Here is a 20,878-nt window from a genome sequence, read left to right as displayed (position 1 = left end):
CGGCCCAGAGGACAGCCCGTCCTGTCTTTCTTTTTGTAGTTTAAAAAAAAGCTAAAGAAAACACTTTAAATTAACTCTGGTTATGTCTGTAAATGACATAATAAAACCGGATTGTTTGAAGATTGCAAAGTTCAGCTTGACAAGTAGGACTCACTTCTCAGCTCAACCGTAGCTGGGCTTGAGCTGAGCCGGGAGATGAGCAAACCTTTAAATCAAATGAAACTGTAATCCGCGAGGAGCCGTTCTCCTTGTTTGGGGATTATGGTGGAAAATGAACAGCAGTTTATTCACAGAAAGGTGGGTTTATTTTTATTTATTTGTTTATTTATTTATATTTACTAAGATTTTATTTATTAGAGAGAGTGTGCACGTGCATGCACATGTGCACACACGAGTGGGGGTGGGGCAGAGGACGGGGGAGAGCAGGGAGCCCAACGTGGGGCTCCATCCCAGGAACCCGGGATCATGACCTGGACCAAAGGCAGACCCTTACCTGACTGAGCCACCCAGGCGCCCTGCAAAGGTGGGTTTATTTTTCTGAAGTGTCTTGCCTACTCCATGTCAGATACTGTTTGTAGTGCTTTGGGATGTGTCAACAGGAAAAGGTCCCTGAGCTCATGGAGCTAGTTTGGGGGTGAAATGGGGACGTGTAGGCAGAAAACAGCATAATAAGCGCTCGACATGCAATGGAGAAAAGAGCAGGGCAGGGCAGACGAGGCAGTGGGGGATGCGGGAGGCACTATGAGATGGGGCGGTCAGGCTTGACCCCCTCGAGAGGGCAGACTTGGGAGTCGGTCATTGATTTGGGAGGTGGGAGTGTGCCCTGCGTGTTTGAGGGAGCAGAGCTGGGGCAGGGGAACAAGATGCTGCAGAGAAGTTGGCCTGGCAGTCGGAGGAGGGAAAGGAGTCTTTTAGCTGTGGAAAGGGGGGACGTGAGCTGAGCCTTAAAGGATGAATATTCCTGGAAGCAAGAACAGTTGAGAGCATGCACCTGCGTTGCACTGACTGGTAGGTCCGTCCTGTGCTCCAGTGTGAAGGCTGGACGTCTGCAGGGGGCTTTGCAAGGCAGGCCGAGGAGCCTTCCACATGGCTCCTGGGAAGGTCTGCCTGGCTGTGGTGTGCCGGGTGCATTCAGGAGGTTGAGGGAGAGAGCTTGTGACTGAACCACGGCCGTGGCTCTGAGACAGGTCGGGTGATAGATACATCATGGGTAGTGAGGAGGGGAAGGATGACTACAAGGTTTGAGGCACCTACGTGGAAAAAAGCAGATAAAAAGAGAGAAGATGATTCATTAGCTCAGATGTTGGCAGTCCCCCATCTGGAGTTACCTGGAGCAACATTTCAAGCATTTGCCAACATACTTCTGACTCCTTTTTAGCAACTGTAAGAACTTTGGGTTGAGAGAAATTTTGAGTCACTCCCATTGGGGATCATCAGAGAAGGAGGGAAGACGTGTTGAAAACATAAAAAGGCATGGAAGTTTTGTCTTGGGAAAGGGAGAAGGGAGAACTAGAGCTGGGTTTTAGAAGTCCCTCCAGCGGAGGTGGGACATGTGCAAGTGGAGCATGATAGTGGGAAACCCAGCGGGTAGAATTTACAAACTTCAGAATTGAAAATGCAGAAAGGCACTGGATGTTTGGTTAGAGAGCAAGAGAGAGAGAGGGGGAACAAAAGAAGCCTTACATGGAAAAGTAACACTGCAATATTTCTAGCAAATCAGGAATGGCAGTTATTAGTAACAGTGTGCATAGTTATTAATCGACAGTGTAGAAAACACCACCATTTTGGGGCGCGTGGGTGGTTAAGCATTGGGCTCAGGTCATGATCTCAGGGTCCTGGGATCGAGCCCTGCGTCAGGCTCCTTGCTCAGTAGGGAACCTGCTTCTCCCTCTGCCTCTGCCTCCCCCCCTCCCTGCTTGTGGTCCCTCTGTCAAATAAGTAAATAAAATCTTAAAAAAAAAAAAAAAGTAGAAAACACCATTTTCCTAGGTTATGATGCTATTTTGCAAATGTGACAATAACTTAAAAGGCACTTCATCGGCTCCTCCCAGCCGTGGTCAGCCCATTTTCCTGTTTCCTCAGCAGCACCCCTTCCATGTTAGGCACTAGTGAGCGAGGTCAGGCAGTGCTTCTCTCCTTGGGCCAAGATGAATTTTGACCGAAGGTGGAAACGACAGTAATCCTAGTTAATGCTTTTAAGCAGGCACTATGTGCTGGGCACAGTTCTAGAAACCTTTGCTGGGTTAACTCAGTTTCACAGCATCTTAACAGAGTGTTCTAAAGGGGAGATAATTGTTGTCATCCCCTTTTGACAGGTGGGGAAACTGAGGCACAGAGCAGTTCAAAGTAACTTCCCCGGGATCGGTATTGACCATACTGAGATTACCAAGGGAGAGCATCCTAAGAGTATATCAAGTATACCGAGGAGAGAACACTGGGAGCCAAAAACAGTATTCATGTATGTGCGTGTGTGTGAGACGGGGCACTTGGCAGTTTGGGGGACAAGAAGATGGTAAACCAGGGGAGAAGGAGTGTTTTAGAATTGAACACGGCAAAAGTTGTTCTAATTCAGAGCTTCTGCCAAGTCGAAATTTCCTCAACCCCCTGAAAGTCCACTAACTCTCTATGTTTAGCTTTTCTGTATAGCTATGTGAAAGCAAAGCTGGATTCATCAGGGAAATTAAACAAAGTAACCAAGGAAATAGCTTCTAATTGCATCAGACCAATAACTACACATGGCTGATTGATCTTACTGTCCTCGAAGTGTCCCAGGGCCCTTGAACTTTGTGGCTGATTACCTTTCCAAAACTGTGTTCACCTGTCATTAACACAGAAAACCTGTCCCTCAGAGGATTTGTAAGTTGCCCAGCAAAACCACTGGAGCCTTGTTACAATGTATCGTTAGCCCCCATTCGTGGTGCCTGACCCTTCAGTTTGCCAAGGTGGTGAGAAGGGGCGTTACATTTGCTGAGTGCCGCCAGCATTTTAGTACCCGAGCCCACGTTAGCATTTGTGGTCCAGCTCTGGTGACCTCGATGACCCTGGCCTGGCAGCTGTGGTGTGCTTCGGGCTACAGCTGGCCACTTGTGCACCCGGTAGGAAAGTGCATACGTTTGTGCTGGGAATCTGCCAGTGCCGTGGAAACTGGCGAGCGCTCTAGAAATCTGGCTTGGGAGGATGTGTCCAGGGAGACCAGGCTCTGAGAGCCTCTGTACCCCATGAATGTTGTGTATAATCGGAAGCCTTTTCAGTGGAGTGTTTCTAACACAGGGAGTATATTTTGAGTAATTTCCAGGAAATCTCTGAGTGGATCATGCATCACATGGGAGTCACTTCTCTGTGTCGCTAGGGTCTTACCATCTCCCCTGATCTCCTTTGACTTTTGAATTAGAGCTCGGTATATGATAAACTACTAGGACCTCTCAGATGCTAAGAGACCTCACTTACTATGAAGGAACATGCGTTGTGTTTGCTACAGACACTGCTGGGCTCCCATGAGATTCTGCCCTGGAGTTGGTTTTTGGATTTCTTGCTGCTGGGAAGAGTGGGGGAGGTTCTGAGTATGGAAAGAGTCCGTTTTCTCAGGTGCCAAGCCCTTGAGAGTGAGGTGGGAAGGTGGAGGAGCCCTCGGAAGGATGACCACCAGGAACATTCGCTTGACGGTGGCCCTCTTTCTTCTGAGCTCTTGGAAGGTGCATTGCAGTGATAGGCGTCCTGACATCGGAGGGTGATGGGCATCCGGGATGCAGCCTCGGAGGGGTGGATGCTTGCTGTTTTCCAAAGTGTGAACCCAGTGAGCACAAGGGTGATGTTTGAAGGAAATGTTTGAATCACGATATTGTACGCTTGAAACGAATCCAGCACTGGATGTTAGCTAACTGGAATGAAGATAAAAACAAGAAACAGGGCGCCTGGGTGGCTCAGTGGGTTAAGCTGCTGCCTTCGGCTCGGGTCATGATCTCAGGGTCCTGGGATCGAGCCCCGCATCGGGCTCTCTGCTCAGCAGGGAGCCTGCTTCCTTCTCTCTCTCTGCCTGCCTCTCTGCCTACTTGTGATCTCTCTCTCTCTCTCTGTCAAATAAATAAATAAGTAAAATCTTTAAAAAAAAAAAACAAAAAACAAGAAACAAAGTGGGAACCCGGAGCCTCTATGTCAGAGTGTCTGGCTTTGGTTTGTGCTAGAGATTCTGAGGTGATGCTTAGGCATTTGGGGAGTGGGGTTCCACAGATGATTCTGACCGACACTGAAGCTGGAGGTTGCTGGTGCCCGCGAGCCTCTCGTGGACCGTTCCGGCGTTGAGTAGTGCCTCTGGTTCGGTCGTCCTTACTGCACGCGATGCTAGAGCCTGGAGCCTCTGGGTATTTGGGACATCGCAAACTTCATGATCAAGTTGGGCTGGGTCTGGGCAACCCGCATGTTTTCCAACAGGCTGGGTCACATATCAGTGGGGGCCATCTACCACCGAGCCTGCTTGGCCACATGTGGAGATAAGGTGGAGTCGGCTTGGACAAAAGATCCAGAGCATTCCCCAGCGATTACGCGGGTTGTGTGCTCCAGGGCTATGCCGGCTCACCTAGGGCCGGCAGGCTTCTCACCTGGAGTGATCACTTCTTTGCTCAGATCAGTGGCCATCCCAGAGCTGGGCACACAGAGCCCGGGCCATGGCGAGCTGATAGCAGCAGTCGGCGTGAGCAGATGTTCAGCCCCGGCAGAGAGGTGAGTGTCTGCCAAGCCTTAACGCTTAGTTTTTAGAGAGGCCCCGGGGTATTCCGTAAAGGGGTAAATGGTTGGTGGGGAAGTCAGAGACTTTAAGACACATGATCTTAAGGGTTTGGTCTGTCTCGTTTCTGCCTCTTTCCCTCCTCATTCACCTCCTCTTTCCTCTTATCCCTGAGATTTGAGCTCTTTGCTTGGGAAGTCAAGGCAAACAGATACTAGCTTTCGCTGGGAAAACCTGAAAAGGGCCTTGTTGACAAAAAAGGGTAAAGCATGGAGTTGCCTGTTTCGGTAGAACCTGGCCAGGTGCTGCTTACAACTGAGCAGTGGGTTTGCCATGTCATAGTGGAAAAGGTGGTTGGAAATGTGTGAGTTCCGACTCCCAGTCGGCCAGCAGCCAGGGCTGTGCATTTCTGAGCCCCAGCATCCTCACTGATTAATCAAGAGGATGGCTTTGCAAGGTCCCTGCCTATTCTTGAGCTCTGGGAATTAACAAGATGCCTTGAGTCCATTCTCTCCCTGGTTCTGAGGTCTTTCTCTTACAGACCAGGGAGGTTACCAGCATAGCGAATCTCTCCCTGACGTACAGAGATGCTTCTCACCTCTTTGCATCTTAGAGGGGAGCTTGGCACTGATGCCTTCCTTTCTTCCAGGGAAAGACTGAGACCCATGAAAATGAATCCAGATGTTTAGGAAATTCACACACACCTCGTCTCCCACCCCCCAGGGTTGTCTTGAATCATCAGTCACGGCATATTTTACTTATTGTCTTTATTGACATGGTCAATATTCCTGCCGGGAGAAGTGGGAGTTCTTACCTGTGTTTTCCTTTTTATTTATTTTTTAAAAAAGATTTTATTTCTTTATTTGACAGAGAGAGATCACAAGTAGACAGAGAGGCAGGCAGAGAGAGAGAGAGGGAAGCAGGCTCCCTGCTGAGCAGAGAGCCCGATGTGGGACTCGATCCCAGGACCCTGAGATCATGACCTGAGCCAAAGGCAGCGGCCCAACCCACTGAGCCACCTGGGCACCCTTTGTTTTTCTTTTTATATAGGGCACTGGATCTGGGTCCTTCATGGCCCCGGTGGAATGGCAGATAGCAAAGTGATGGGACTGGCATTTGCTAGGGTATGCCTTTAATCCCCTTGAAATCTGAGGGGTTTGGACTCCATTGGAAATGCAGCTGGTCCTCTGAAGCTATCCTAACTCCTTCCTGCTTCTGTTTTCCCTCCTTGCTTTTTCTTTTCTTTCTTTCTTGAAAACAGTTTTAGGTAGTAGAGAGGGGTTCCCAGTTAACCTTGAACACCTGTCAAAGGTAGTATTGGCTAGATCCATTATTTTCCTCCTTTTTTTTAAAAAAAAATTATTTATTTATTTATTTGACAGAGAGAGATCACAAGTAGGCAGAGAGGCAGGTAGAGAGAGAGAGGGAAGTAGGTTCCCTGCTTAGTGGAGAGTCTGATGCAGGGCTGGATCCCAGGACCCTGGAATCATGACCCGAGCCGAAGGCAGAGGCTTGAACCCACTGAGCCACCCAGGCGCCCCTACTTTCCTCCTTTTGCACACTGTTCTCTTTATTGTGGGTTTTTTTTTTTTTTGAAGGTGCACGGTGTTCTGATTTAATATATGTATACATTATGAAATGATTACCACAATCAAGTTAATTAACACATGTATCACCGCACATAATTACCTTTGTGTGTGTGTGTGTGTGTGTGTGTGGTGAAAACACCTAAGATGACTCCCTTAGCAAATTTCAGTCCCCACCATGCTGCACGTTTGATTCCTAGAACTTAACTTTTTTTAATAAAGATTTTATTTATTTATTTGTGAGAGAGCACGAGTGGGGAGAGAGACAGAAGCAGACTCCCCGCTGAGCAGGGAACCCGATTCGGGGCTCGATCCCAGGACCCTGAGACATGCATGACCTGAGCCAAGGGCAGACGCTTCAGTGACTGAGCCGCTCAGGCGCTCCTAGACATTAGAAACTTTCATAACTGAAAGTTGGTACCCTCCTTTGGCCGCCATCTCCTCCACCCCCCCATCCCTGACAGACACTGTTCCGCTCTCCGTTCTATGAATTCGACATTTTTGGATCCCCCTATAAGTGAATCATACAGTATTTGTCTTACTCTTGCTTGTCACGTCTGTCTCTGCCCATCTTCTAGTCGTTCGCTTAGTGTCTCTTGATGATGAAGGTGAAGTGAATTTTGAGGCCCTCACTTAAGAATGGACCCAGTGAGATGGGTAGAGATAAGGTCCAGCAGCTGTCCGGGCCTCGCCCAGGACCGTGTCTCTGTGTGGCTTGGTTCATTCTGCCCCGTGGCCTCTCGGCAAATATTTGAGCCCAAAGATTTTATTTTTATGCCAACTCAGAATAGTCTGTTTTTACATTTGCGAACCGTAATTGGCTGCTTCTGAGACTGAAGGCAGGAAAAAGTGGTGAAATCCCCAAACCGTGTGTTACTTTGCCGTCTCTTCTGTGTCATGCCCGTGTACCTGTTCTCTTCCATTGAGAAAAATCAGTCTGATTTCTTATCCATAAGACAGTTGAGCTGTCCTGTCCAATATTGCTGTCATTATCCCTCCTTGATGATTGCCATTATTTAATTATTATTTATGGACATGCCTGTAGCCCTTTGGAGCAATTAAGGTTCTTATTTGAGAACAGATCTGTCTCTGTCCCCGAAATGTTAGGCTTGAGAGCGGGGACAGTGCTTTGGAACTTCCAGAACTTCCAGATGTTTTTAAATTGGGAATTGATACCCCGGCGTGCTGGCAGTTGCCGGAAGCTGTCACTTGGCCCAGGGGCAGTGAGTAGCCTGCTTGGGGCTCCAAGCTTGCTGGCTTTGAAAGGGCAAGGTAATTGGAGAGCCTGCCTTGGAGCTGTGGGCCCCACAGACTTATTTAGCTCAATGCAGAGTGAGAGGCTGCTTGTTTTCGAGAAGGGACGCTGATTACAGCATGAGGACTCTTGCCTGTTCATGGGACCTGGGTCCTTGCTGGGTGAGTGGGTGGGGCTGTGCGCTGGTGATCTTTTGAGTCGCCACATTATAAAACAGACTCCTAACCGAGTTATTTATTGATTGATTTACGGAATCCTACTGGCTGCAAAGACCTTGTTACCTATTGTTACCCCCTACCTCTGCCACAGCTAATCAGCCTGCAGAATTTCCTGGAGTTTGGGGCAGGCTGATGAGGGTCAGGGAGCTGAGTTCTCTCAGCATGGCCGTGGGAGCATCTATAGCTGATCTGCCAGTTAGTTGATTATCTAAGTCAGATAAATGATAAGCTCTTGGAAGGGTTCCTTGGTTTTTAATACATATTTCTTCAATGTTTGGGATGGTTCGCATTCATGCCAGGGTGGCTTAACGGCCCCCTGTCACCCCCCCAACTACCCTCCCCAGCCGTTTTGCCGGCAGGTTGGGTTTGTGCGGATCTGGGGTTTGGGGAGGAGTTGGTCCGCGCCAGGCTGGGGAGCAGCGGTGCCGTGTGGGTTCCCTGCAGCTCTGCCGGCTGCCGAGTCCCCGGCTCTCCTCTCGTCCTGATGCATGTCTTCCTCTTGTCCCTTTCTGCTCCCAAGGATGTTAACGCCGGCGAGGGCAGTGAGTTCGCGGACAGTGGGATCGAAGGGGCCACCACCGACACGGACCTCCTGTCCAGGCGATCCAATGCCACCAACTCCAGCTACTCGCCCCCCACCGGCCGCGCCTTCGTGGGCAGCGACAGCGGCAGCAGCTCCACCGGGGATGCGGCCCGCCAGGGGGTGTACGAGAATTTCCGCCGGGAGCTGGAGATGAGCACCACCAACAGCGAGAGCCTGGAGGAGGCGGGCTCGGCGCACAGCGACGAGCAGAGCAGCGGCACCCTGAGCTCGCCGGGCCAGTCGGACATCCTGCTCACGGCCGCGCAGGGCACGGTGCGCAAGGCCGGGGCGCTGGCCGTCAAGAACTTCCTGGTGCACAAGAAGAACAAGAAGGTGGAGTCGGCCACCCGGCGGAAGTGGAAGCACTACTGGGTGTCCTTGAAAGGTAGGACGGGGAGCGCCCCGCCCCCCTGTGCGGGAGGAACCTTGCGCGTCAGGGTGCACCTGCGCCCGCGATGGTTTATGAGGACGTGGGGTGTGCATTTTATACTACTTTTAACCAGTTGTATAAGTATGGGAATACTTAGCATGAAATCTTCCCTCTTAAAAATTTAGGTGTGACCCTGTCGTGGACCCTAGGGCAGATCTCTAGAATGTGATCATCTCTCTCTTTTTTAAAGATTTTATTTATTTACTTGACACAGAGAGAGATCACATGTAGGCAGAGAGATGGGTAGAGAGAGAGGGAGCATACAGGCTCCCTGCCGAGCAGAGAGCCCGACGTGGGACTCGATCCCAGGGCCCTGACACCAAGACCTGAGCTGAAGGCAAAGGCTTACCCCTCTGAGCCACCCAGGTACCCTGTGATCATCTCTCTTAACTGAAACTTTCTGTGCCTTGATTATCGGTAACTCCTCACTTCCCCCTCCCCCACCAGCGCTGTTTTGTTTTCTTTCCTTTTTCACAGTTAAGCTAGAGGAACATCCCACATTGAGTTTCCTTGTATAGACAGCTGCTTCTGAGGACAGCTCATTTGAGGGACGTGTTCCAAAAGAAAAGAAAAGTCATTCAAGTTAGGGAAGTACCTCCTAAAATAACTATTTTGGAGGGAAACATTCATTTGAATCCTGTGAAATGACCATTTCTTTGGGCTAAAAATGCTAGAATATCACTAATCTCATGAGGCTCAGCCCAGTGCTTACTAGAATGTCTGAGTCATCCTAGGTTTGTGAAAAAGTAACTGTTTTACGGTCACACTCGACTATATGGGAGAGAGAGAGAGAGAGAGTGTGTGTGTGTGTGTGTGTAGATACATACACATGTGGAGACATGGCTGCCTTTTCATTAGTAAGTGTAATGCTTTTATATGTTGCTATTCGTTGTCCTACATCAGAAGTTCATGCACATACTATTGTGCATGTCTGCATGTGTCTCCGTAGGAGAAAAGCTCCCATTTGTGTGCTCCGTGTCTGAGAGAGTACTTGGAGCCAGCCCCCTTAGACCTTCTATCACAAACCAAATTTGAGACCGGTTAAAGTATGGCAGGACAGGTTCGTTAGGTCAACAAGCATGAAGGACAAACACAGGGAGACATCTGGGCTTCCCAGGTGTGGTGTACCCTCTAGACCATTCCATAGTCCATCTCCTTAACTGTGGTTAGAGGGAGAACATCAATCCTAGAGGCATAGAGCATTCTAGAGTCTGCACAGTGATGCGCAGGCCATCCCCTGAAGGACAGCCGAGGTGTAGATCGGTCCCATTACTGCTGGTGCCAACTGTTGCTTCAGTACTTCAGTGAGACAGGAAGGGAGCTTGTTAATTAGACCGGACGTTTTCACTGCATGTCCCAGAGACCCGCAATGATGGTACCTGAAGAGAGATAGAACTGAGTTCCTCCCGTCCACCATAGGCTGAAGTTACGGTGATTCCTTCCTGTGAGTCATCCAGGTCCCAGGTTACTTCGGTCTCCTTGCTCTGCTGTTCCCAGATCCAGTCCCTGTGGTCAAGGTAGCTCACCACCAGGCCCACGTTCCCACAGAAAAATGAAGGTGTATCCCTCTGCTCTACATCAGGGCCATGATAACCAAGTACCACAGACTTGAGTGGTTTAACCAAAGCAATATATCTTCTCACAGTTCTGGAAGCTGGAAGAGATCCAGGTAGAAGTGGGGTTGGTGAGACACCTGTCTCCTTGGCTCTAGATGGCGGTCTTCTTCCAGTATATTCCCGTGGCCTTCCCCATCTGCCCGTCTGTGTCCGAATTCCCTCTTCTTAGAAGGTTAGCAGTCAGATTGGATTAGGGCCCATTCCTCTGACCTCAGTTTATAAAGGTATTTGTAGAGACCCTAACTCCAAGTACAGTCACATTCTGAATTACTGGGTTAGGACTTCAACTAGGAATTTGGGGCGAGATAATTCAGCCCATGACAGGCCGTGAATCTGTGTGCTAAGTAAGCTTCCCAGGTGATTGCTACAGCTGAGACACCAATGTTAGTGTCGTAGACTAACAATAATTAGGCGCTTTTTCACTTGGGACGTGGAAGAGGACATCGTTTGGTTCCGCCGTTCCCTTAGAGAATAAAGGATACTCAAAGCCTGGGTGTGCCATCTCAGAGCAGTGGCTCCAGAGCCTGTTAGAAGAGAGAGCCTTCACGCTCTTGGTGACCCAGATTTGAATGGCACAGTCTGTCAGGCTCCAGGCCCAGGACACAGAGCCACCGAGCCCTCCGTTTCTTAATCCTGACGGGTTCCCATTATAGATCGACATGCTCGGGCCTGGTCCTTGCCACTCAAAGGCAGAGTGTGCTGCTGTGTTTTTCTTGGCAACTCTGGAGATCGAGAAATAAAAAAGCAGAGAGCACCTGGGAGTTGTGGGGGTAGATTTCTCTAAAGAGCCTGCCACTTTAGGCAGAGTAATTAATTTTTTTAAAAAATGATTTCATTTAGAATTAGTCTCTGGAGTGTCTCTTTCGGCAAGTGCTGAGCATGCAGGAGACGTCCAGGGGTGGATGAAGGCAGACGGACTGCTTTCAGGAAGCACGTGCTTCCGGGATTTGCTGCTTCGTGTTAATCTTCACACCGAAACAGGCAGGAAATGAGAGTACATTTTAACGATTTTAACCAAGTTTAACCACCTACTGTCAGGGGTGATTGTAAACCAACGTTGCAAAATTACAAAAACAGCAATTTGAGAAGACCGTAAAATGTTCCACATTTGCACACGTCAGGGTCTGTGGATGTCTCCTCTTCATGATCCACTGGCTTCTTTCTCTGTCCGCAGCCTACAGTACAGCTGTGTTGCTCCTTGTCTGTTCAGAGTCTGCTAATCATTAGTGTCGTGTTAGTCCTAAAGAGAACAGGGTTTCTCAACAGGGGCACTATTGACATTTTCTGGATAATTCTTTGTTGTCGGGATGCTCTCTGGGGCTCGGCAGGATGTTTAGCAGCATCTCTGCCCTCCACCTGCAGGATGCCAGTGGCACCTGCCCCATTCCCCCCATACCCAGTGACAAACAAAAATGTCTCCAGATGCCACCAGATGTCCTTGACCTCAGTGGCAAAATTGAGGGTTTTTCCCACCTCAAGAACCTCCGATTTGGAGGAAAATAGCATCCCCTTCCCATTTTCTTTCCTATATTATCTCTGAATCTGTGCTAACGTAAGAAGTGAAAATAGGTACAGGAGATTCTGCAGTGTGTTGTATGTGTTTCGGAAAAGACTTGAGATCTTCAGAATAAAAGGGACTATGGGAAAAATAAGGTTGGGACAGACTCCTTAATAGGTACGTCCTTAAGTTATATGTTTGTGTGCTGCCTGGGTGGCTCAGTTTGTTGAGTAGCTGCCTTCGGCTCGGGTCATGATTCCAGGGTCCTGGGATCGAGCCCTGCATCGGGCTCTCTGCTCAGCAGAGAGCCTGTTTCTCTCCCTCCCTCTGCCTGCAGCTCTGCTCTCTTGTGCTCTGTCTCTATCTCTCTGTCAAATAAATAGATAAAAATCTTTAAAAAAAAAAAAGAAAAGGGACCAAAAAAAAATTATATGTTTGCAACTTTTTAGCCCAACACTAAGTAGATAGATAAGATAGATGGAAAACTAAATACCCTGCTAAAAATACTCAGTAGTTCACATCTTACTTTTTAACAATGACTGCTTTGGAAAACGTGGGACTTCACCTTTAAAAACAAAGTAAATATAACTTATGGGTAGAAAGAAGAATCAAAACTCCTGAATTCTTGAGACCAGGACAGTGATGAAGAAATCCTAAAGCTCAGAAGCACCATACGACAGGACTGATAAGGAAGGCTTTGGGGAGACTCTGCCAAGGGAAAAATTGTGATGCGAGTGGACACGGCATTCAGCTGAGTTCGGGGATTTGCCTTCAGCAGCTGTTAACCTACAGATGTGAAATACGGCGGGCTGGGAGACACTGCCTTTGAACTCATGGGACTTCTCCATTGATCCCCATCATTGTACATTGCTAATCACACAGAAGCAAATTCGCTTTATGAAAACTCATATGGTAGCTGCACTTTCAAGGACTTTGCTGTTCACATAAGGCATGGCCCTTGCTGGTGGTTGAGATGTTGAAAACTGACAGAGTTAAGAAAGAGTCATAAAGTGGGGCCCAGGCTTCCCCTGAAACTGGTTTTGATGAGTTGATGGTAAATGTTCAGCTAGTAATTACTATTGAGGTGAGCCTCACGTTTAGGTGATGATGGAGAGAGTCTCCTAAACCCACCTTGCCACAAATTTCGGAGAGGTTTTTACTGCGACTGCCTCGCTAATTTCATGGTGCAAGTAAGCGTGGACCAGGCTTCCAGATCCCGCAGCCCCTCATACGTGTGCCATGACATACCTTCTTTCGGGAGGAACAGGGACATGGTTTAATTCTAGAAGAACATTTTATAGAACATACTTGAGCTCGAAAAGCTATCATTTCTTGCCTTATCCTTAAAACACCTAAAGCTAATACTATAAATGGCTTTCTCCAAGGGCAGAGCCAAGAAACCCAGTTAATTGTATCTCCTGGTTATACATCACGGGAGCTATCTGGAAGGGACTCCAGTGGTTTTCTACTGACTGGTGGGCCTCACACTGTGGAACTTGCGGTTCTGACCTGTGGAGCTGGGGTTCTAGCCACCCCCACTGGCCAGAGGAGCCATAAGAACCCGCTGTGTTACAGACCCCATATGTCTGTAACAGAGCAATCTAAAACAGAAAGTGAGGGTCTTAAAGAAGTTGAGGACGTGCATGGGTTGAGAAACAGGGATTTAAGAAATCTTTGCCTTTTGAGGTACCTGGGTGGCTCAGTCGGTTAAGCGTCTGCCCTCGGCTTAGGTCATGGTTCCAGGGTCCTGGAATTGAGTCCTGCGTCAGGCTCCCTGCACAAGGGGAACCTGCTTCTCCCTCTGCTCCTCCCCCCACTCATGCATTCACGCACGCGCTCTCTCTCTCTCTCTCTCTCTCTCTCCCCGTGTCTCTCAAATAAAATCTTAAAAAAAAAAAAATCGTTTCCTTTCTCTCAGTCCATCTAAGATTTCAGTACAAGCAAGGCCCCTTTCTGCCTACTCTCTGGGATTCCACATGCTTTCACTTCCAGCCTTCCCCTTTCGACAGGACACGAGCAATAGTTTCCACCACTGAATTCTCATTGTACAGGCACCGACCACTCACACGGACCCCTGTTTTGTTTTCTCAGGGTGCACACTCTTTTTCTACGAGAGCGACGGCAGGTCTGGAATAGACCACAACAGCATCCCCAAGCACGCTGTCTGGGTGGAGAACAGCATTGTCCAGGCTGTGCCCGAGCACCCCAAAAAGGACTTCGTCTTCTGCCTCAGCAATTCCCTGGGTGACGCTTTCCTCTTTCAGGTTTGTGGGGCACTTCCTTTTGGGACGTTTCAAACCTCTGAACCAGCCATCTTCCTCTCCGGTCTATGTGCCCCACACCCTGTTTTCCTTTCAGTGCTGGGTTTTATCATTTTTTCACTATAGAAACAAGAGTGATCAATGACAAAATACACATTTACATTGAAATGAGAGAACTCACCCAGAGTGTTCCAAGGGAAGCCCAGGGAAGGACGTGAGTGGACTTTGAGACACTTGCCCTGTTCATCACTTGCCTGTTGAAGGATTTGTCGGTGTAATCTCAATGCCGTTCGTGTAGAGCCTTAGAAAGAGATGATGAATTCCTTAATTTAAAAATTATTTGAGCTGTCATAATTTTGTACCATAATGTTCTCTTCTAATATTACTCATAAAGTAAAATAATGACATCCCAGAAATGACTAGCTAAACCCAGATAATTTCTCTTCCTCTTCTTATCAGAAATTTGTACCCAGTGTTCTTGAAGTTTGCATGTTAATTGTGTTTAAAAAAAAAATACTAACCTGCTAATCCCTTAAGGGTTAGCATTTAATTTTGTAGGGAATTATTTGGGTTTGGTTGGATATGATGCACTCTACCAGAACTTTTGGTTGTGTTAGTTAGGAGGACTTCCGTCATGTGTTTCCATGATGCAGGAATTCCTCGCAACTTTTACTATCTGCTTCCTACATGCTTTGCACACTGCTTTTGAGAACAAGAAGATTTTGACATAGTTCCTACTCTTAAAATTTTCCCATGTGATGTGGGACAAAGACACATGGATAGACCTTTGTAGAGTAGGAAAGCCTGACCATTAATGTTAAAGGGCGAATAAGGATGAATTGGTTGAAATGGATAGTGAGAATATTCCATGCAGAAGACAGATCTGGATAAAAGGTATAGAAAAGAGCAATAGGTTATTTCATTGAGTTTTTGGATCTGGCCATTAAGTTCTTTCCTTTTGGGCCATTAAAGTAAGAAGGTGGTCTTTTTTTTTTTTTTTTTTTTTTTGGTGAACAGGCAGAGAGCATGTTTTTTCTTGCTTTAAATCAGTGACATAAAACATAAAGAAGAGTGTACAAAACATAAATGTATTGCTCAATGAAGTATCACAGAGTAAATATGTACTACCACCTAAGTCACGAAACATATTTCTAACACCCTATAAGCCACTCCCCCACCCATGCAGGCTACTAGTTGGGTAGAGGGAATATGTATTTTATCATCCAAGCGAGGATACTTTTGTTTATCTGGGAATGTCATTTCTCCTTCATTTTTGGAGGATAGTTTTACTGGGTATAGAATTCTTGATTGACAGTCTAATTGGAGTGTTTTGAAAATATTATTGTACTGCCATCTGGCCATGGATTCTGATGAGAAATCAACTTTGACTCTTAAAAGGATCCCTTGTATAGATAAGTGGCTTCTTGGGACCACCTGGCTGGCTTAGTCCATAGAGCATGTGATTCTTACTCTCAGGGTCATGAGTTCAAGCCCCCAAGTTGGGGGTGGAGCCTACTTAAAATGAAAAACACATGAATTAGATGAGTTGCTTCTCAGTTGCTACTTTTTATCTTTGTATTTAAACAAATAGAGAAATATAGAGAATATGGTATGGTAAGTTTCTAAGTGTTAATTTCTTTCTCTTTATTCTACCTGGCATTCATCGAGTTTCTTGGATGTATGGATGTGTGTGTCCAAATCACATTTGGAAAGTTTACGGCTATAATTTCTTTGAAGACTCCTCCTATCCATTTCTCTCTCCTTCTGGGACTTTCATTATGTTTATATTAGTTGCACTTGATGGTGCAAGTCTCTGAGACTATGTTCATCTTTCTTCATTCTTTTTTTTGTTCTGTTTCATGGGCTGGATAATTTCAGTTGGCCTACTTCAAGTTCACTGATTTCTTCTTTTGCCAGTTCAAACCTGTTGTCCAGCCCCTCTGATAAATTTTTCACTTCAATTATTCTACATTTCAACTCCAGAATTTATATTTGGTTCTCTGAAAAAAAAATTCTTTAAATTTCTCTATTGATATTCTCTATTTGGTGAGATATCATTCTGATACTTTTACTTCTTTAGACATGATTTCCTTTAGTTCTTCGGATATATTCCAAATAGTTAATTTAATGTTTTTGTCTAGCAAGCTACCATCTGGACTTGCTTAGGGACGGTTCCTATTGACTGCTTCTTTTCTTGTGTATGTGCCATGCTTTGTTGTTTCTTTGCATGTTTCTTACTTACGTGGTTGAAAACTATATTTTGGAGAATTTAATGTGGTGACTCTTAAAACCAGATCTCCCCACCCTCACCCCCAGGGTTTGCTGATACTGATTGTTGTCACTGCTGCTTGTTTGTTAAGTGACTTTCCTGAAATCTTTAAAATATTTATTCTTTGTCATGTGTGACCACTGAAGCCTCTGCTCTCAGTTATTTTAGTAATCAGCTTATGATTGGAGAGATTTCCTTAGATTCCTGGAAACAGACTTCTAGTCTTCCCCAAGGATCTCTATGTCTTCAGCACTCAGGGAGCTAATTAACGGCTCTGCCTTAGCCTTCATGTCTGCTTGCACAGAGCCTCCAGGTCAGCTAGAGGGGTGAGCATAGGGCCTTCTCGGGGTTTTGTGGATGTGTATACAGTCCTATACATGTATGTGACTTTCTAGATTCCCTAAACTATGGATATCTTATGAATTCATATCTTATTCCCCAGCTTTTTAAAAAGTTTCTTGGTCAGCTACCTCTTTTGTCTCAACTGTCATCATGGGCTCAGGCAGCGATGATATTAAACAGTTGTTACTGATTATTTTTACAAATTCCCCTTGGGATAAAGGCTATCTGCACATGTGAGTTCTGCAGTAAAATAGGAACAAGCCCTGTGAATGGGGGTTTCCTATGAACTGTCAGGTCAAATAATGGCAGTTCTCTGAGAATGGTGTTTTGTGGGAGCTCATCACCGCCCCCCACCCCACCCCGCCTTCAGTGATTGCTAGACTGCTCTTTTTCACCTAATTGTGTAGGTAGGGAATTGAAGATGGGAATATTGGCAAGCCAGAATATCCTCAAAACTTGCTATTCTTACTGAGATTCAGCTATCACTTTTTCCAGTAGAAGTACCTAACGTTGTTACAGCAAGATCTAATTAGTTGCCAAAGCTCTGAAAAAATTTATTTTGACCATTTTTGCCAGTGTTACTGAATTTACAGAGGAGCATTTTTTTTAAGGTCCTTACTCTCCCATTTCCACTGATTAAACTCATCAGGACACTGTAGAGACTAGATGGTTTTGAGAGGGATACCAGCTTCATTAACAATTATGCCAGGATAACAGGTATAAATTACAGCAGGTTCAGGCTAACTGGGATGTGTAGCAACCTTTCCATAGGTGCATTTGGGTTGATCCCTATTTGGGGGAGGATAATGAGCAATGTTGTACTCTTTTATCTGTGTTCAGGATATGTTTGTCCACATTTCTAGTGGTGTATACCTAGGACTGGTATTGCTGTGTCATGAGCTAAATGTACACATTCAGGTTTAGTAAATACTGCCAAACGGTTTTCAAAATGATTGAAATAATTTATGCTCCCATCAGCGGCCTAGGAGAATTCGAGATGTTCCTTATCCTTGTCTAACACTTGTTATTGTCAGATCTTTTTTTATTTTTCATTTGTAAGCTATTTGTGTGAAGCTGAGTACATTTTTGAGGGTTTAATGACCAACTCAGTATCATTTTTGCTAAGGGCTTGTTTCAAGGGCTTATTCCTGCCTATTTTTCTGTTGGGTTGTCTCTCAGTGATTCATAGCAGTTCTTTACATATTTTCTGTTTCAAATTCTTTTGATTATATGCATTGCAGATATCTTTTTCTACTCTGGCTAGCCTTTTACTCTGTTAAAGGCATCCTTTGTTTTACTGACTTTTTAAATTTAATGTATCTCATTGCTCAAATTTTCCTTAATGGGTAGTGCTTTGTGTATCCTATTAAAAAAAAAAACCTGCTTTTTTGCATCTGGCATAGCTTCTTATTAATTATTTGGATATCTTATATATGAGGGAGTGCCTAACTCTGCTAATAATAACAATCAATAATAACATATGATAGCAGCAGCTGTCTTTTACTGAGTCCTTATTGTATGCCACCATCTGGAAAGTGTTTTACATTGTGAGTCACATATAATTCTTTAGAAAATTTTTTTCTTAACTTAAATATAGTTGATATACCATTTTCTATTAGTTAAGGTGCACAACAAGGTGATTTGGCGATTCTGTATGTAAATGTAATTACCATTTGTCACTGTACATTATTACAGTATTATTGACTGTATTCCCTATGCTGTACTTACTTTTCATCTCCATGACTTATTTATTTTATATAACTGGAAGTTTATACCTCTTAATCCCCTTCACCTGTTTCGTGTCTAAACACCACCCCACCCCTGGCCCCTGATCCCGGGAACCACCAGTTTGTTCCTGGTATTTATGAGTCTGTTTCTGGTTTTGTTAGCTCATTTGTTTTCTTTCTTCAGTTCCACATATTAGCGAAATCATAAGTCACATTTAATTCGTACAGCAATCAGTGAGTCGGATTGTATTATCTGTATTTTAACCAATTGACGTGGACTGTGTTCCCCATTTGGTGAAGCTCGGGCTTTTATAATGGGTAATAATTAGATGCCAAGTGACAGTTGCTGAGTGTTGGCTGGATTCAAACCAAGCCTCTCTTTCTCTAAAGTCTTTTAGTGTCTAAATATACTATTTATCCCATTTCTGTTCCTATTTAAGAAGAACATGGGCAGGAGTCACTGACCAGAGTCAAAAGGCCCTGTTTCTCATTCTCAGAATTAAGCCACTTGTTGGGAATATTTCAATATTTCGGCCATTCTTGGCTAATCTGATCGGTTTCAGGAGACTCTCCTTTTACTCACATGCTGCTGATGTGAATTCCTTTCGAAAGGAATGCCTTCCTGACCATAAAATTGCTGGTACAATCTAAATATCCAATAGGTCACATTGAATAAAATTCTTTGGTGGCAACATAGGACCTTATTCATGAAAACCTCTATGTCCTCTTGTTAGGGGGAAATTTTTATGCCACTTACGTGGGATAGAGCACAAAGTGAACCTTTTCAGAAGAAATTGCTGCTGTTCAGGATCCATGAGGGCATTTTCTACCTTCTACTTATTGTAATCCACATGACTCTAGAGGGGCTAGGTTTGAAAGAAATCTGTGTGTGTCGGGGGTGAGGGTAACGCAAGGGAGATCAACCACGATTATGGAAATAATTTGCAGTTATTCCAGCCCTGGGGCTCAATTCAGGGTGCACAGTTGACAGAGCCCGCATGCTGCTGATTTGGTGCTGTTTTTCAGATCCGCCCATGGTAAGGAGATTCGTGTTACCAGCGAAAGCAGAAAAGGGGTTTTGTGTGCAGGATGGGGTTGGGAATGGGCCTGAATATTAGAGCCAGCTTAGGTAGAAGAATTGCTGTGCTGTCTGCAAAGGGAGGCAATGGCTCCTGCATTTCAACTTTTCTAGAGATCTCCCCTCCAACTGGAAGCTGGCACCAGCGCCTATCACCTACTAAGTACAATTTCGTATTGGGCCTTCCTCTGTCCATTACTGGTGGATGTTACGTACGGTTCCAAAAAGCTCAGGGGGTTTTATGGTAAGAATGATGCCTGATTGAAAACAAAATCATATGCAGTGACGTATCTCCAGAAGTGTAGAAAATCTCTGTCAGGGGTCACTGCCTTTCCATAGATGGTTTTCTTATCATTTAGAAAATCACCTGTAGGAGGATATAGCATGGATGTTAAAAAGAGATTAGTGAAAAAGGAATAGTATTTACACCATTAGGACGAATTGGGCGTTAGATATAATATCCAAGTCAGATGTCTTGTAGGTAGCAAATGCTCTTTACATGTTACGGTTCTCATTTTAATTATAAGGAAAAGTGTCTAGTGCCCTGTACTCCTCTTAAGTATCTTTACAGAAGGTGAGTGTGGCTTTCCGGTGACGAGGCTAAGGCTTTGAGTGTTACTAGGCTCTTAGGCTCCAGACAGTTATTTTGAAGTACCACATCTGGTTCTGTGTAGACTTGATGAAGGTCATTGGCACACATGCCCTGAACCAGGGCAGCCAGATTAGGGAAAAATCTGGAAATTATCTTACACAAGGAGGCATCAAGTGGACTTGGTAGAAGAGACTCCAAAGGCGATTTAGCATCTTGAACTTGAGTAGATTAAAGTCTGGCCTCGCCTTCAAGTTAGGCACTGTCTCTGCAGAGCCCCTGCTAGCTGGTCAGCCTGCCCACTGCCTGATGACCTCCATTCCTGGGAAGCTTGGAGCTCTTCAGCCATCAGCTTTGCTCGTTAGCTCCAAGATTTATCAAGTTCTTCGTTGTGTTGATATAATACACTCTTTATGGTGACTTTTGTCATTTGCCTTGGTTTCCATAGGTTTTCCAGGTCTAAAGCAATTCTTCCTCTTCTTTCTTCTAACCTTTTTCATGCTTGAAAACAGCTCTCATCTGTCTCGTGCCATGTTTTCTGTTCAGGCTTCCCTATGGAAGGTTTCTGAGCCATTCTCCCTACGATTCAGGTCTTTGGTGTTCTTCCTTGTAAATAGTTCTGGAACCCAACCCCCTGTCCCCTGTGAGGTCAGTCCTACGCAGTCTGCCCACAGTTTGGTTCCTGCTTCTTCCCATTTTCTTCACC

At 45.8% G+C, this 20,878-nt stretch overlaps 1 protein-coding gene across 7 annotated transcripts in view; it reads left to right on the top strand.

The window, feature by feature from the left end:
- TIAM1 (TIAM Rac1 associated GEF 1) overlaps positions 1-20,878 on the top strand; it is a 383,207-nt gene that overhangs the window by 257,516 nt on the left and 104,813 nt on the right. For 6 of the 7 annotated variants that reach the window (XM_059392241.1, XM_059392243.1, XM_059392242.1 and 3 more), the window contains 2 exons: positions 8,300-8,747; positions 13,998-14,170. In XM_059392241.1, the coding sequence (XP_059248224.1) occupies positions 8,300-8,747; positions 13,998-14,170 (621 nt within the window). Of the gene's footprint in view, positions 1-4,625; positions 4,717-8,299; positions 8,748-13,997; positions 14,171-20,878 lie in introns of those variants that run through there. The other variant, XM_059392246.1, reaches the window with a different exon arrangement.

Source organism: Mustela nigripes, chromosome 2, assembly GCF_022355385.1.
Source record: "Mustela nigripes isolate SB6536 chromosome 2, MUSNIG.SB6536, whole genome shotgun sequence".
In the NCBI taxonomy this organism is placed as follows: Eukaryota; Metazoa; Chordata; class Mammalia; order Carnivora; family Mustelidae; genus Mustela; species Mustela nigripes.
The sequence above is the reverse complement of the archived record's forward strand: the minus strand, read 5'-3'. Positions and strand labels throughout refer to the sequence as shown.